This window comes from Platichthys flesus, chromosome 6 (genome assembly GCF_949316205.1).
Source record: "Platichthys flesus chromosome 6, fPlaFle2.1, whole genome shotgun sequence".
Lineage (NCBI taxonomy): Eukaryota > Metazoa > Chordata > Actinopteri > Pleuronectiformes > Pleuronectidae > Platichthys > Platichthys flesus.
Window position 1 is genome coordinate 19801892 of NC_084950.1, and position 16729 is coordinate 19818620.

A 16729-nucleotide genomic window follows, 5' to 3' on the forward strand; every position below is an offset into this window, starting at 1 on the left:
ATTTTGTGATCAAATTCATATAAAATGTCAGTGGTACAGCTGTTGTCATTGAGATCATCCATACAGTACTGTTTGAACTCGTACTGTCTAAATCGTATAAACATCTGCTTTGATCTTTTAACTACTGTATAATTTATTAGCAAAATATTTACCTGAATGGGAACGAGGCCAAACAGTTTGATAAAATGTTGTGGAAAATGTCATTATTCATGTAGCATAATTTGGAAAGCACCTGAAACTGAAACAATGCTTGGGTAAATGTAGTAAAGTTGCATTAAACCACTGATACCTAATCCAACGGTTTAAGATTCAGTCATATAAAAAAGACAGAGCAATTTCCAATTTACATGGTTTTATTAATCCAAAAAAGTGTGTCTTTATGCCACCAGAGCAGAGGCTGTAGAGGACTCGCTGTGAACAGAAAGGGGAAAAAAACATTAGAGGGAGCCCGTCTTAAAAGGACCACCTGGACTTTAAACAGTAACACTAGATATTGAAGAATTTTTATAGAGCTATTATGTGATAGGAGGGGATTATGAAAAGACATCTCAGTGTTAATACAGAACAGCACTGGTGTATTATTCTAACTACAGTTGCATTCATCTTGTTTATGGCCAGTCTCCAGTAATGTGGTTAATTAACTGATCATATTGCTATGTGACTGGAATCAAGTTAAGACTTACAAAACAAAAATGTAGGACTAGATTACATTGTGAGAAATAAGTACAAACGTTAATATTGATCGATACATCTCGTATAATGAAGCTAAAAAGTTGACTGTGCCGTCAGTCTAATGACTTAACTGATAGAAAACACTCAGGAAATGTATATTTGACTGTGTGAAGGGGACTGGCAAATATGGCAAGTGTAGCCAGTTTGCTAATTTACCTCCAGCTTTTTTCTAGCACAATAGAAATATCGCTGCACTTTATAAAGTTAAGAGCAGGACAATGAATTGTGCTTTTTTTTCACGACAGGATGTGTATACCAGCATGTGGTTAATATTCTCCAAACTAAATATATCTAGAAAAGGTTCCCAATGCAGAACCAATACATACTACTTCCAGTTGGGGGCCAGTACTCTCTTGGTCTTGTAGTAACGGGCCAGCCTGTGGATCCTGCTCTCAACGAGAATCAGGCGGAACTTGGCATCCTTGTCCTGTGTGTGCAAAAAACAAAATGTTTTGAGGTGTTGGAATTCACATTTGCATCCATCAATGCAAACCCTAATAACTGGCTATGCTAGGGACTCATTGCAAAAAGGTCCATCCATGGCTGGTTAACTCTCTGAACAGCTCAATTTAGAAAAAAAAGAGATTATTTTAACTGGTTAACTCTGTTGTTATAAGCTCATAACCACCTAATCGTCTGTTATGGTATAGGAAAACATTTGAAAGCTCATGCAAATCCAACTAGTCACAAATCTAGAGTTTGCGAGTGGACACTAAAACAAAAAAACACGCAGAGGGGTTTCTATCTATGCTACAGCTTAATTATGTGTACACAAACATGATTCACGCATTCAAACTAGAACACATGAGGACAACCTCCTAATAGTAGAAGGCAAGTATTCAATTGTTGTATTTGGGCTGAATTAAATCCCACAATCAGAAAGCATAAAATAATTAGAATTTGACTGATGGGGAACTAACAGTAAATTAATGAGATGTAGGACTGCATGCAGTGGCCCAACAACAGCTGCAGACTTCAGCCATTGATGCAATTTACACCATGCATACCCTTCAGAAGATGCAGAAACCATGAACTGACATTAACGTTAAAACACCTGGCTTTTCAAAGTGAACATCAATCACAGGCTCATATTGACATACGTTATCAGATCTGGTTATACCTTTCTGTTTCTCTCCAGATGCTTCCTGACTGCCACAGCCTTCTTGATCAGGTGGTAAAGATCCTCAGGCAGATCAGGGGCCAATCCTTTGGACTTGAGGATCCTCAGGATCTTGTTTCCAGTGACGAAACGCACTTGGGCCACACCATGAGAGTCCCTCAGAATCACACCTAGACATGGTGACAAACGGGCTTGAAATGGGGGGCTGTTTTTTTTCCATTGAAAATGTTAGAAAACACTCAGGAAATGTATATTTGGCTGTGTGAAGGGGACTGGCAAATATGGCACGTGTAGCCACTTTGCTAATTTACCTCCAGGTTTTTTCTAGCACAATAGAAATATCGCTGCACTTTATAAAGTTAAGAGCAGGACAATGAATTGTGCTTTTTTTCATGACAGGCTGTGTATACCAGCCTATTGTTTGGAACAGTTAGTTGCCTTGTCAAACTAAACTTGAAGCATGAGCTACTTATTCCCCTTTTGAGGCTGCAGTCTGTTGGGTGTTAAGTAGCATTTTGTTTCCATCCAACGTTTTATTGATTTAATAGCTAAAACTACTGGTCAACAAATGACATCTCCAATTTACCTGTTACATTAATATAGAACAAGGTTAGAAGAAAAGTATAATTTTTACTGAGAATTTACTACCCATGACCAATGATAACATTTAATTTACAACATTTGATTGAGCCTTCTTCTGAGGAAGTTTGTCTTCCAACATGACAAGTACAATTTATTGAGTGACCAATAAAATTAAATGGTCATCTTTACACTCCGTTATAAGACATTGGTGTATTTCTATGTCTCATGGAAGGTCTTACCGATCTGAGAGGGGGTCAGACCCTTCTTGGCCAGCTTGAAGATCTGGTCTTTGACATCATCAGATGTGAGTTTCAGCCACTGCAATTCAGGATTATATGGTTAAATATGGTTCACGGCTCTCTTAGTGCCAGTGATAGATATTAAACCGCATCGTGTGTGCGAGTACTCACAGTGGGAACACTGCGCCTGTAAGGCAGAGCTGACTGGGACAATCCCTTTCTGTGGAAAATACACACTAGTTAGACAGTGTGACCTTTTGACTGAGAACAACCAAGAGAAACAATCCCATCTAACGCTCAAGAAGAAATAGTTCCAGGAGCCGGACTTGAACCAGGCCCGGCTGATGTCAGCTTCTAACTCGTGCTACTTTAGTCACACGTTTCGTTAAATCTGGTTCTGTTCTTCAGACAGAGCAGAACGATATTATATTAGGTGCTAAGTGGGTATCATATCACTGACTTCATACTGGAAACTAAATAAAGAAAATCGCGTTGAGCCCTCAGCGCTGATTGCTACTGCTAGCTAACGAGCGACCGCTAGCTAATGTGCTAGCTAGCGTGCTAGCTGAAGGTGTTGTCCGTGGCGAGGCTGCGAGTGTTTAAGTCTTTTTCTCGTTTCTAGGCCAAATTAAAGAGTCCAGTTTGCTCCCCGGTCACTGCAAACACGTTTACAAACAACACCTCGCCATAAAAACCGAGCCTGCTGGGCTAAATTATCACTTTAAACGATAGAAAGAGAGCTCACCCGGGAGCGTGCATGCGACCCATGATGGCGGTAGAGGAAGAGAGGCCGCACACGCGACAGAAAATGGTATTTTGCGCCTGCGTCGGAAATGACGCAATGACGCAGAAAGCTGCGTCACCAACACTGCTCAACGTTTTCAAGTAAAATTGTTGTCAAAAGAATTAACGTTAATTTACAGCGTGGAAAGACAAAAGGATTTCATAAAAAATAATTGTTACTCAGAGGCTTAAAGGTAATTTCCTCCAAGATAGATAGTAACAGACAATACATTTCAAGTGGCGTCTATCTTTTTTTCTGATTAAAATCAGAATCAGGTTTATTGGCCAAGTAAGTTTGTACAAACAGGGAATTGACCTCTGGTAAATTGGCTCTCAGTGTGCTTACACAGAATACACATCACAAAACAAAACAAAACAAACAGTCCAAACAGTGCGACGGTCTTAGAAAAGAAGTGCAGGTGTGCGTATTACAATTATACAGTGAGGGCGAAATATGTCAACATAATTAAATATAATTATAATATATATTATATTATATATAATATAATTTCGGCAGTAACTGTACAGTGGTTATTATAAAGATCCAGAGTTATTGCACAGTGCCACAGTGGGTTGGCTATTCAGAAGTGAGACGGCGAGGGGGAAGAAACTGTTTTTGTGTCTGGAGGTTTTAAAACTTTGCAGAAAACCAGTAATTCGACCTTATATTTTCTTCTGTCATGTATATTTAATTTAATATTCTATAATCACACATTAATTTACACATCTTTAATTATAATATTAAAACATGCTTTCAGACATTTTTGTCAATTGAATACTAATTCTCCAGATTGTGGTCAGGAACATCCTGTTTTCTTTAATTTCCTTGAGAAGTTGCCTTAAACTCGATGGAGTCCGTGTGGCAAAACTGAATTACATCTCATTGTCGTTTGGAATTGCCCACATTTGTGACTAAGGTCCCACAAAACACACTGGGTTTTAGAAATAAACCAAACCATGACTCCAAGAAACTTTCTGTAGACCTCCTGTGGTGATGCATCTCTAAAGCCTCCAGGGTTCCCAGTGACCTCAATTTGTGAAATAGTAGAAGTTTGGAACCACCAGCGGTTTTCCAGCAGTAGGCCGTCCAGTCAAATGGAGTAAAGAGGTACAGTAAGAATCTCCTTGGTCAAGGAGATGATCCAGAACCCAATGGTCACTCTTGCTGAGTTCTCTGAAGAAGGCAGAACCTGCTGGAAGGAAAACTATCTCAGACGCTCTTCATCGATCTAATCTTTTTGGCGTAGGTGATGGAAGGAAGTCACTTTGAGTAAAAAGGCTTATGAAAATCTGCTTTGAGTTTGTCAAATGTTATTAAATATCCCGCCACAAGGAAAATGTTTATTCTACTCTGCAGTCATAACTCCCAAAAATATATCTTGGTGAAGCATTAAACTATGGGGGATCCTCTCAGTTTCGGGCACTGGGAAAGTGGTCGTAACTGAGAGAGAGTAAATGCAGCCGAAAACAGAGGAGACCTTGATGGAAACCTGCTCCTGCGTGCACCCGACCTGAGACAGGAACGAAATCTGCTCTAGTCCAGGTATGCAGAGCTTATATAAACTAACACCAAGCTTGTAGCTGTAATTGCTGCTAAAAGTGTCTTCTACAAACTACTGAATCAAGGGTATTAATACCTATGTCAATAAGAGATTTGAGTTTGTAATTTTTTTAAGAAATTGAAAAATATTCTCTCTGCCACTCTAGATTCTCAAGTGTGGACAGACGAGTAGAAATGGCCAAATTATCTATTAACAATTAGAAAATAGACAAATTGAAGATGATTGAATATTTACTGTCTGGGAAAAAAGGCAGTCTGTCATCAGCCCCCTTTTGGTTGTGGCACAACATCATTTGAAATACATCAAGATAAGAAGAAGTCATATCATTGTTAAGCCCAGTCTCACCCTAACCCTAACCCTGTATGGCGACCATGTCCAAATTTAAACTTAAAGCAGTTAAATGAACTGTCTGTATACTGTGCATGTCCCTAAATCTCCTTATAAATTTAACGATATGCCCTCAAACTAACACATGTAGTTTTTTCTCAAGTGTTGTAGACTATGGCTCTGGAATATCCGCTGGGCAATGTTCTTATCAGAATCTAGGTTTATAAATCTCCAATTAAACAAGTTACTAATGGTTATATTTCACATGTAGGTGAGAGATTAGAATTTAGATTTACGCTCCTGGGTCTAACGCTGTAAGCTTTCAACAAAAAATGAAATTGTAATTTCCATGCTATTTTTTTATAGATATTTTTTTGAAATTTCTCACTGGAACTCAATAAAAACCTGTTGAAAAAGACACTGCTCTAAGACTCTCCTCGAGCATTTGGCGATTGCACCGACACTGGATTGTGTCACTGGTTGGCTCAATGTAGATGATCCATTAAACACAATTCCCAAGCACAAACCCCAAGTTAACCCAACACACCCAAGTAAAGTGTCACATCAAGTTTTGTTCCAAAAACATTTATTTGCTTTAGGAAAGAGGGATTACAGTTCACACTGATCCATTCAGGTTACAGGTCACCAATTAAGAATAAATAACTGGCCATGTTAATACAAACTCTGCTTGCTTTCTTTGTACAGTCACTAAAAGAGAGGATCAAGTCACTAATATTTAGAGAGTTACTCTCAGATCATTGTTGTGTAGATCTTCTCTTAAAAAATATTTTTTAGATAGATTCATCATCATTTCTTTATTAAACATTAACAAGTTTAGATTTATAGTTAGCGAGTGGAGGGGAAAGCAGCGAATTTCTTGCTCAGCATCTGGTTCCCTTTTTGTAAAAATGCGTGAAGTTAAAGTTGCCCTTTTAACGCTGATCTGTGTTCAGTTGGAAAAACTAGAAAACCTGACTGGATGTGGACTTCACTGGCAGTTTGAGTTATTGTGAGACGTTTGGCCAGCATGGCGTCATTACACCACAGTGAGGCACTGGGAGTGGATCTGCTGTCGCTGCCGGAGCTGAAAGAGCCTCATGTCCTGTCTCTAGTTTTAAATCCAGTAACTGACATGTGATCAGTTTCATGATCAGGGCAACTGTAATTTCCTCATCCAGAGCACAGACAAGAGCATGTTCCAAAGCTTATGATACAAAATCCCCTTTAATGTGTGCTGTGTGAAAATAGTCAAGTAATACCACGAGAGAAAGATCTGGTAGTGTGCATTTAGTGGCAGTCCACTGTGACAACAAAACAAATCCTTATGATGGCGGTCCGGCAGCAGACCTGCTCTGGAAGATCTACTGATAAAGCTTTACAGAATATAGATTTTTCTTTAATAAGGACATATCACATTGTTAATAAAATATATATAGGCCAAGTCGAGCATTAAAAAGAGATTGTGAGCACAAACAAAGGCACCCTGTTCAGCTCCCTGTCAGGGAGAGTGGTTTGATTTGCCATCCTCATTCGTTTTGGCACATTCTCGGGGAATAATAAGGTCACTCATGATTTCGTGGAATCTGGTGTGTTGGACTACTCTACCCAGAAGTGTCCGCCGGAGTGCAGGGAACCCTGATGCCTCCTACTTGTCTATGTAGGTAATAAACATGGAAAGTGTAAAAGTGAGCCCCCCTTTCTAGTCCTTAAAAAATAAATGTGTCCATCTATATATACTCTTCTGCAAGTAAGCCGTTTTGGTCCTCTAATATCAAAATGTACAAAACATTACAGCTCTTCGTTACAGTTTAGGAGAAAAAGAGACAAAATAAGCGGAGATTGTTTGTCACAGAAACAATCTTGATTAGTTAAAGAATAGAGAGAATAGTGGAGAATGAGCAGGCTTCTCTTTTAGGGGGGTGAATTGGCCTGTTCTGTCGCCCGCCTGCATTGACGTCACATGGGAATAACTTCTGAGGTAACACAACAATGGTTAAAACTTATTTGCAGTGGTAACGATGCCTTGAGGAAATTTGACAGAATCAGGTTCCTACTGATCAGTTGGTCTACACATTTTTTACGACAATATGGTCAATGTGAAAGAAACGGTCCATATATACTTCAAATTTGGTGATGTCGGTAGCAGAAAAAGTAAGATTATCTTCTCAAAACCGCCAGGTCACAAAGTAGCATTTTGGTACCGCATCCTGAGTTAGCTATTCCCATTTGATGTGAATGCAGCGTTTGTGTGGACACTTGTTCCCGACTACAGGGAAAGGCAGGTTGGGGATTAGAAGTAGGGGACGGCTGTAAGTTTGTACCACTTGACCGTCTCCTTGCTGAGGTCAAAGTCTTTGAGTCTGAGCGTGATGCCGCCAAGGAAGTAGTTTTCACGCAGTGACTCAGCACTGAGCACGCTGAGCTGAAGCTCTCGCAGGCCAAGGGTTTCCTTGCTGTAGCCACTGTACACCAGCTGTGGAGGAAGACAAGGAAGACATGAGTAAATGGGCCACAAACCACATATTTTCATCATTTGACCCAGGTAATCATGTTCTTATCAAAAGGAAAACTTAACACACAAGTTGGCCTTTCTAAAACAGAACCCATGAAGTAAATACAGAAAATGATTTCCTAACCATCTCATTGAAAGTAGGGTTTCTGGTTTTCCTCGAGATCTTTGTCTTGCGTTTGGAAGTCTTGTGTGGATCTGGAAGCAGGTAGGTTTTAACATACGGGTTGGGATCTGTTCCATCCTCAGACACCTGGAGGGGGAAAAACGGATTAATAGTAGAACAACAGACAGATAAACAAATGAAGCAGTAGAACTAAGTTAAATGAATCACTATGTTTACCAGATCCCTGATGTGCATGACCATAATGAAGAGAGTGCTGTTCCTGTAGGAGATCGAGAGCTTCACTTCTCCTTCCACGCGACCAGAAGTGGGACTGAGTGGAGGATCTGCAACGGCAAATATCACACATCACTATCTTGAAGGTTGAATAACAAGAAAACACAGATTCTTCAACAGAGCTATTCCAAACCACACACTTCAAAATAAAGCCTTGCTTCAAAATGAGACTCAACATTTTACACAGTGACTGAATTTATTGTAGTTGTTGTGGCTCTTTGCTGTCAGTACATTTTTGACAACTACTTCTGTGGCCGAGAAACCGCCTTTTTCTGCTGCTGTTTATTTGAACTGAGAAAGAAACCGAAAGTACATTCCACCGAATGTTTGAGTGTGAGAGGTATTATTAATTAAGAACAGGAAAGAAAAGAGCGGGTATTTACCTGGTGCTTTGGGCACGGCTTCTAAACCGTCTGTCTTCTCGTCTCGTGCAATTGGATGAAAGAAGGTGTAGATCAGGTCACACTAGAAACAGAAATATTGCAATTACTTCACTGCCATGTTCACAGTACTTTAATCCCCCAAATTGTACTGAATACTCCGTTTGTATGTGTAGTTGTGCTTCTATCTTTGTGTGGACCAATTCAAGTATTAGACCATACAGACAGAGGACATTTAGGACAGTCCACACAAATCCAAAGGGCTGTTTGAGGGTTGTAGGTTAGAATTGGAGACATTTACTTGGGACAGTTGAGGTTAGGTTTTGGAGCCAGGCAATGCATCTTCAGTAAAAGTATGAGTTTGTGTGTTTGCGTACATGAGTGACCTCTGTGGAGCTTCTCATCAGGTTGTGGACATAGTTGTTGAGCTCCAGCTTCCTCTTGGCTGCCACATCTTTAATGTGGGTTCGACCAAGCACCATTTTGTTCGAGAAACTAGGGATAAAGAGAGAGACATGAAACATCTACTACCACAGAACCCTGAAAAGGTTACAGGGACCTGGCTAAGTGGGTAATAGTGGTTTTGAAGTTTGGCAGTATATGTCTCCTAAAAACATTCTATCTAACTTGCTAAACACACTGGGATATGCCCTGATGTGACACTGAAGAAATGTAATGTTTTAATGATTACTATTAAAGAAATCAGATCAGCATTTGAAATATTAAGACCCTATTCAGACCTGGTCAGTCTGAACGCACCCTCAATGAGTTCAGAGATCAGAACACTCAAACCACATTCAGAGGTTGTCTGAGACATAAGTGACCACATTCTTTCTACTGTGTAAACGCAAATGCGTCCTGGGCCACAAATGAAGGACCGCCTATACAGCGGATGTCCTCTGTTCAGCTACAGGTTAACAATCAATCATATGTATTTTTTTATGCTTCTGTACCCATAAGTAGATTTTTTTGTGGCCACCAAAACAATATCAATACGTTTTAACAAATATTGACAGAATCCTTTTCTTTGGACACATTTGTGGCCTGGATGTCTTTTCCAGGTCTGAACAGGGCCAAAGAGGCTGAGGGTCAGAGCCAAGGTAACATCCTACCTCGGTAGCTTCCAGAGCGGGAAAAGTATGGTCAGTTTGGTGTGGAGCTCCTGGAACTCATCAAAAGTGCGGAAGACAAACTGCGGCTCGTTCTGACCTTCCCTCAGGATCCTCACTACATATGTCTGCACACAGAGGACAGAGAGGAAGACAGCCATCCATCAGGTATCTGCAGTTTTTCAGGTTACATACAGAGATGTGACGGAGCAATGAAAAGTAGAAAGTAGGATTTAACATAAATATATACAGTGGGGCTCACATAATGCTTGTCAGGGTTGTATCTTTTCTGGAAGGAAAAGATGGATGTTTGGAGAATGCGGCCCTCCTGCTTAATGGTGTAGGTCTTGGGGGAGAAAGACAGAATGGGCTCATCATTGGTCGGAAGGCCAGAGAATCGCAGCTGGGCGAGGTTGTGGATAAAGAAGTTGAACTTGGTGGCCACGCTGCCCAGACTGGACTCAATTAACCTAGAGATGTGGTGGGGGGGGGAGAAATACAGGGACAAAAGAGAGGAGATGGTGACACAGGCACAAATCTCAATATTGTGTTCGGACCTCAGGCTCTTCTGTTGTCAGGGTTGAGTTCCAATCCGGCCTAACTGGTATTACACAAACAGCGTACACCTGATACTGCTGCTAGTGTGGCAGGAGCTTTGTGGTGGTATAATGAGACACCCACAACAGAAGTATCATCCCTACTGAGCTAATACTGCCACCTGGTGGATTTTGTGTTTTTAACCAAAAATATGTCACACAACTCACTTTCCTATTAATATGTCAAAAACAATTGGCAAAATTAGAAAAAAACTGTTTTAGTAAAAGGAAAAGAGATGTTGTGGCTTGTTCACCTGGTAAAGAAGATGGTTGCCTCAGCGTCTGTGTTGTGGGGCTGCAGAGCGTCAAACACATATTTGAGATCCTGAGAGCCAGTTAGCTCTGGGAGGCCTGACGACGTCATCTATAACACAAAGACACACAATAAGACGAGATGAACAAAGTTTAAATACACTTTTGACAATTAACAATACAATTAGAACTACATGTTCAAAATAGTGAAAGTTTATATTAAAGAATATTTAAAGAATCAAGTTAATACCAAAACCACAACATGAACACAAGAACCACAAGTCTTTGGCTTCGAGGCTGTCAATCATTTTGATTCATGACATTATCATTTCAGAGTAAAAACAAAAAAGACAATGTCACGATACTAAAGTTGTTTTATGTATTACTGTGCCTTACATGAAGCACTAGGAATTGTCTATGTGTTGGAAACATGATATAAATACACTCTACTTTAGAAATACAGTATTCAGCTCAATTCTTGAGAGAAACATCATGAAATAGCCACATATAACTGACATTTCCGGGTCAGCCGTAAAGCACTGATCTATTATCAAGGCACAGCTGCAGGAGCACTGCTCTCTGTGAAAACTGTTCAGCAAAACAGAGAGGAATAAAAGAAAGAGGCCAAAACTGCAGAGAAACATGTGCTCACACACACTCACACCCACTTACTCACACACACACACACACACACACATACAAGTTTGTGTATATAGATGTCTGATGTTATTTACGTGTTCTCGCTCTCTCTGTGCATTTAAACCCAATGTGTGTGTTTTGTCTCACCAGTGATAACAGATTGAGGAAAAGGCCGGAGTGCTTGCGGATGAGGTTGTATGCCTGACAGCACAAGTCTACAAACAGCTGGAAACGACTGGTGGGACGCTCGCCTCCGTTGATGACGTACGCCATGTCAGAGGTCAGGACGAATGGCGCTCGGTCCCTGATGGGAAAGAAAGAGCGGGAGGAGAGGGAATTTAGAATTAAGAAGTCAGAAAAAAGTTTTATGTGAATACAAAAGGGTTTGGTTTAAATCCCTGGGAAAATCCACCACGATTACCAGAGAAGCAGCCTTCACCAAATTACTACAGAGCCTGTAAGTACGTCATGGAAGATGCTCAAGGACCAATAATAGAATGGTGCTGTGGTAGTAGGGCAGCCCACCTGGACTCACTAGCAGGAAATGTGTGTGAATGTGTAAACTATGAACCAGGTGATGCCTCAAATCAAATCCAGCGATTGTATTTCTCCTCGAAAAATGCAATTCAGAGACAGATCTGTTGATAACTTTACCAAATTATTGGGGAAAAAATTTAATTGAAACCATACAAGTGTCCTCATCCAATAATGTCCTCCACATAAATGATGATCAGGACAACTTCAGTGTAAATGTTGTCGTCTATCCATCGATCTACTAGATCCAGTCTTTCTGTCTGTGGACTATCTCTCTCACATTTCTTAAGAACTGTTCCACTTATCACAATTGTGTTTTTTTAAATTTTTTCACATTTGGTATGATTTAGACACAAGATATTTTTAATTTGAATACACCTGAATTAACAGGCAACCAGTGACTCATCAACGTAAGCGATGATGTCAATCAGGACAACAGCTTGTTAATGGTAACAGCAACTGATTCTCCAGTTCCAGGTTCTGTTCTGTTACATTTTCTGAAAGAAAGCTGCAACCAGCATTACCACAGGCTATCAAACAGCCCATTCCTAACTGGTGCATCTCGAAGCATAAAGAAATAAATCGTCTAATAGGGAAAAACTCAGTGCATTGAATTGTAGGTTAGCATTCCTCACTGCTGGTACAGGACCTTTAAACAAAACCATGATAACTACTTGGTAATTACAAGAGACAACCATTGACACCCTGGTACAACACTGGTAATGCATCAAGGCTGATATATCTGACAAGCACTCCAACACATATATAGATACAAAATAATTTACCTTTTGAAGGTGCCAAACATCTGGGCATGACCCAGGAACTTGCCAAAGTCAATGTGGAACATGTGACCAGTGGAGCGCAGCATGATGTTGTCATTGTGGCGATCGCAGATACCCAGAATGTAGGTTGCAACACAGCATCCTGCGCATGAGTAGATGAAGTTCTCTGATGCCTACATAGAAGCAAAGAGAAAGAGTGAAGCACAGTGCCGTGCTGCTACTGCCACGATGCAGTGTAAAACAAGCTTTTGTGAGGGAAGACAAAAGCCTAAATGCTTAGGAGAAAGTGAAGATTGTGACTAGAGACAAGAGGTTTTCTCTACATTTCAAAAAAATTCAAGCACATCCAGAAACTATTAAATGATCTTGCAGGCTTTCCAGCGAACCCACAGTCGTCACCGGCCTAACAACATTGTGCTTATGCCTCTAGATTCAGAGTCAGAGGTGATGAGGAGGGAGTAAGGTCTCACATTTCTATGCGTCAAAGTTCACACAGTTATAAAATTGACATAAACTCAGAGAGTACATTCACCCTGTATTAAAACTCCAACACAGACAGAAATTATAAATATAAATATTCAAGCCATTATTAACACTTATACTTCACATCATGAGGTATTAAAGGCATGTGTGTGAAACTAATACGCTGTGTCTAATTATTGTTTGATATAGTGAGTAGGTGTGTAAAACTTATTTAGCAACAATTACTGCATCTAATCCTGAAAAAGGGTTAGGGTTAAATTACATTTTTCACATCACCTCAACAGCCACTGTGGGTTGTTCAGGGATAATCTCCTTTCATTTTGCTTACAAAGCATATCCTTCATGTGTGTACCTTATCATACTCGTCCTCAGCAGGGTTGTACTTGCGGAGCCACTCTGCTAATGGTTTGTCCTTAAAGGATCCGGTGACACCATACTCCACTTGGATCTTTCTCAGGGTGTCGGAGGACGGCACCAGCTCCACCATGCCTGGACAACACAAGGAAGCTTTTATTAAAGCAATGCAAGCACACCCCAAGTGACACATGGTTAACATTTGTGAGGTCACAGCCACAGTGACCTTTGACCACACAAATCGAATCAGTTCATGAGTCCATTTGTATATTATGGGGGAGGAGGATGAAAATATGCTAAATCGTATCATAGTCACATGTAATTGCCGTTACACAAATGATAACCATCAGCTGTTGAATGTTAAAAAAGTGCTGGTTGATCATCGTTTTACAAGTTTGGTTACATAAAAGTATTGTATGGTTTCAGATCATCAACAATTCTTAATTACAACACTTGAGTGAAGAAATGTATTATTCTTTTGGCCATGAAAGATTCAAACAAACAAGAAGATCATTATCTTTTCGAATAGCACAAATTGAGAATTTGATTATTGTTTTTCACAGTCCTCAACAAATACAAAAAGTTCTTCTTCTGACCCACGTGTGCTATGAATTATGAGTGTTTTGTCGGTATGTCTAACACTGAGTGTGCCTGCATTTTTGTGTTTTTCTGTTACCTTTGTCCTTGCCAGTGGAGATGCATTTGAAATTGACGATGCGGAGGTCGAGCCCCTCCTGCAGCCAGATGCGATCCATGATGCGGATCATCTGCAAAGCCAACATGTCCTGCCTCAGGTCTTCTCCAACCTGATAAACAATCAGACACACTTCAGCCACCAGGTGGTGCAATGCACATACACGAGCCATTCAAACCGTTTTTAGTTACCTGATGGCAACTACACAGTTGCTGCATGACTGAAAGATGAACAATAACTATTTCTATCTATTGAAATACTGTCTACATGTGTGTAGTACCTTGAACATAACATTGATCTCTTCTCCCAGTGGGTCGGCGTTGACCAGGGCCAACTTGAGGGGAACTGCGTTGGAGTTGAAGAAGGAGCAGGCCTACAAGCACAGGCACAGTGTGATTTTATCTTGATCATTACATCGCACTGTTTTGTCAGGTTCAACTGCAGGATCTAGACATGGCATTCTGTCTATTTGATCAAAAACATTCCTGTCCATGACCGTATGAAAAAGGTTATTTCTGAGCGTCAAAGATAATAAGAAAGATAAGCCAAACACATTTATGTGGCCTGATGTGATTTAATTCTGACACATAATATCGAAATCATATACAAGCAAGAGATCCATAATAAATAAGTATTGGGGTCTACAGTTAATTATCAATTGAAATAAAGCCTGAGTAATGAACCAGAGGAGGATGGTCTGTTTGAAAGCTATTTTATACCCTGTACCTTTTTTGTGACTACGGAGAATGCATTTAGATGTTTGGAGTACCCCAACTAAGTATGTGCATACATGTGTTTTTTTTTAGGTGTACTGTAGTTTAATAAGCTAATTTCCTCTGTGATTTAAACAGGGTTTTCTTGTATTTATTTTTTAAGCGTCATTATAAATTCATGGCAGGTCATCTTTGTAGATCAGGTAAATATGGTGTCAAGACTTATTCTTTTTATTTACCTGAATAAGATAAAGAAAACATATGAATATGAGGGAGATGGAGATTTTGTTCATGCAAAGTTATTGTAAATTTCTCTATTTTCAGTCTTTGTGTGTCTGTGTGTGTGTTACCTTGATGTTAAGTTCCTTGGCCACCAGACTGGGGCTGAGAGGCAGTCGGCAGGAGTTCCTCTGGAAAAAGTTCTGCACATTCTCAAGGCCCTCCTGCAGTGCCAACTAAACACACACAGAAATAAACACACACAGATGTTATTATCCCCATACACAATACAATAAAAGACTAAATTAATGTCAGATCAGATTGCATCTGCACATGTACTAACCTGTCGTGTGGAGCCCCCGGCCTGCCTGACCCTCTCGGCCACAGCTCCCAGCAGGGTGACAAAGTGAGTCTGTTTCTCCAGCTCCGCCCTCAGCTTGGCTCCACACAGACACAACAGGGCACCAAGCACCCGTTCATAACGCCGGCCCCAGCCAGGATCCTGCACAGCGTCCTTTAGCAGCCTACAAGCATTGCACACATCACAATAGTCAACACCTAAAGGAGACTTTCTCTATGGACACGAGCCTGTTTTTATGATGAAGTTACCTCAACATCTATTCAATTGAATGTTATTTCCTTCACCCCCTCTCGCAAGAGAGAAAATCCTTTGCCACCCTCCTTTAATGCTCTGCTGTATCATACTCTGTTTATCTTGAAATTGGAAAAATAAAGTGGTAAGCAAAGAGGTTATTCTGATAATTTAATTCCCAGTAAGGCCCACTGATCAGCTTTGTGGATGCTACTTGTCTGCAACATAGGATCCTTTAGACCGTACATAAGTATAATGGTCTGGCTCAGAGCATCTCTCATCGTTTTTTCGGGTTTACATAATGGTTGCTGGTATGTTTGTAAGCAAGATTACGCAAAGACAGCAGAACGGATTTCCATGATAACTTGATGGAAGGGTCGGGGGAAGAAACAATTACAGTTTGGTGTGGATTTCAACATTAATGAGACAACTTGTTGCATCATTTCATCTCAGGCGTCTGGTTGCTGTGTCAGCGCCGCTGCATACCCACTCACCAGCAGAGGTAGTGGGCGATGTTGATGTTGCCTTGTGCTCTGGACAGCAGGAAGATGACCAGGGCATTCTTTAGGTGACACTCAAACTTTAAGGCCTGTAATGACAAGAGAGAACTGGGACTTAGCACGACAGATTGAGCAAATGTGCATAAAGGGGGAGGGGGTGGGTCTACATGAGAAAGACAAGTTGAGTTATAAAGTCAATGGGTGAATGGACATGTGAGAGATTCAATGACATGTGTATGTTCAGTGTTTTAGCTGTACCTGTACAAGCTGTGGCAGGTAACCAGCTAGTTCATCATCACTACTCTTCTCAATCCAACTAACAGCCACACTTCTCACCTCTGTATCTGCAAACCTACAAACAAGCACACACACACACAGACACATATAAGACACTAAACATTCAACAATAAAGATCAGCACAGTTAAAAGAAAAGGAGAATTTCCCCCCACTTAAAATAGGACTTTAGGCTTCACCGAATAACAAACGGACGGTATCAGCTTCACACTTATTAAACCTAATTAACCCAATTAAAATTGAATGACACATTTATTGATAATGAGAGAAAGCAGTTTTCCTGCAGTGCCACAGAGCAAATGTGTGTACAAGTACTAGGCACACAGTTCATAC

General features: G+C 40.4%; 2 protein-coding genes and 2 non-coding genes across 4 annotated transcripts in view; all 4 read right to left on the reverse strand.

Annotated features, from left to right (window-relative positions):
- Window positions 1-335: 335 nt before the first annotated feature.
- On the reverse strand, window positions 336-3557 carry rps13 (ribosomal protein S13). The gene is made up of 6 exons (XM_062390322.1): window positions 3419-3557; window positions 2845-2893; window positions 2674-2752; window positions 1853-2022; window positions 1059-1159; window positions 336-411 (listed from the first exon to the last, which is right to left on the reverse strand). Exons 1-6 carry the CDS (start codon window positions 3439-3441, stop codon window positions 378-380), a joined length of 456 nt encoding a protein of 151 aa, XP_062246306.1. The 5' UTR covers window positions 3442-3557; the 3' UTR covers window positions 336-377.
- On the reverse strand, window positions 834-963 carry LOC133956021 (small nucleolar RNA SNORA19). The gene has a single exon (XR_009921059.1). It is a non-coding gene; the product is annotated as a small nucleolar RNA SNORA19 (small nucleolar RNA).
- Window positions 2109-2238, reverse strand: LOC133956022 (small nucleolar RNA SNORA19). Its single transcript, XR_009921060.1, has one exon. It is a non-coding gene; the product is annotated as a small nucleolar RNA SNORA19 (small nucleolar RNA).
- Window positions 3558-5914: 2357 nt separating the features above from the next.
- pik3c2a (phosphatidylinositol-4-phosphate 3-kinase, catalytic subunit type 2 alpha) overlaps window positions 5915-16729 on the reverse strand; it is a 42404-nt gene continuing 31589 nt past the window's right edge. Inside the window, exons 17-33 of the mRNA XM_062389485.1 lie at window positions 16360-16453; window positions 16096-16190; window positions 15353-15533; window positions 15141-15245; window positions 14358-14450; window positions 14060-14189; window positions 13382-13518; window positions 12550-12719; window positions 11378-11534; window positions 10594-10703; window positions 10006-10213; window positions 9747-9871; window positions 9012-9129; window positions 8638-8719; window positions 8198-8304; window positions 7982-8107; window positions 5915-7818 (exon numbers count right to left, since the gene is read on the reverse strand). Of these exons, the coding sequence (XP_062245469.1) occupies window positions 7636-7818; window positions 7982-8107; window positions 8198-8304; window positions 8638-8719; window positions 9012-9129; window positions 9747-9871; window positions 10006-10213; window positions 10594-10703; window positions 11378-11534; window positions 12550-12719; window positions 13382-13518; window positions 14060-14189; window positions 14358-14450; window positions 15141-15245; window positions 15353-15533; window positions 16096-16190; window positions 16360-16453 (2221 nt within the window). The 3' untranslated portion in view covers window positions 5915-7635. The remainder of the gene's footprint in view (window positions 7819-7981; window positions 8108-8197; window positions 8305-8637; window positions 8720-9011; window positions 9130-9746; window positions 9872-10005; window positions 10214-10593; window positions 10704-11377; window positions 11535-12549; window positions 12720-13381; window positions 13519-14059; window positions 14190-14357; window positions 14451-15140; window positions 15246-15352; window positions 15534-16095; window positions 16191-16359; window positions 16454-16729) is intronic.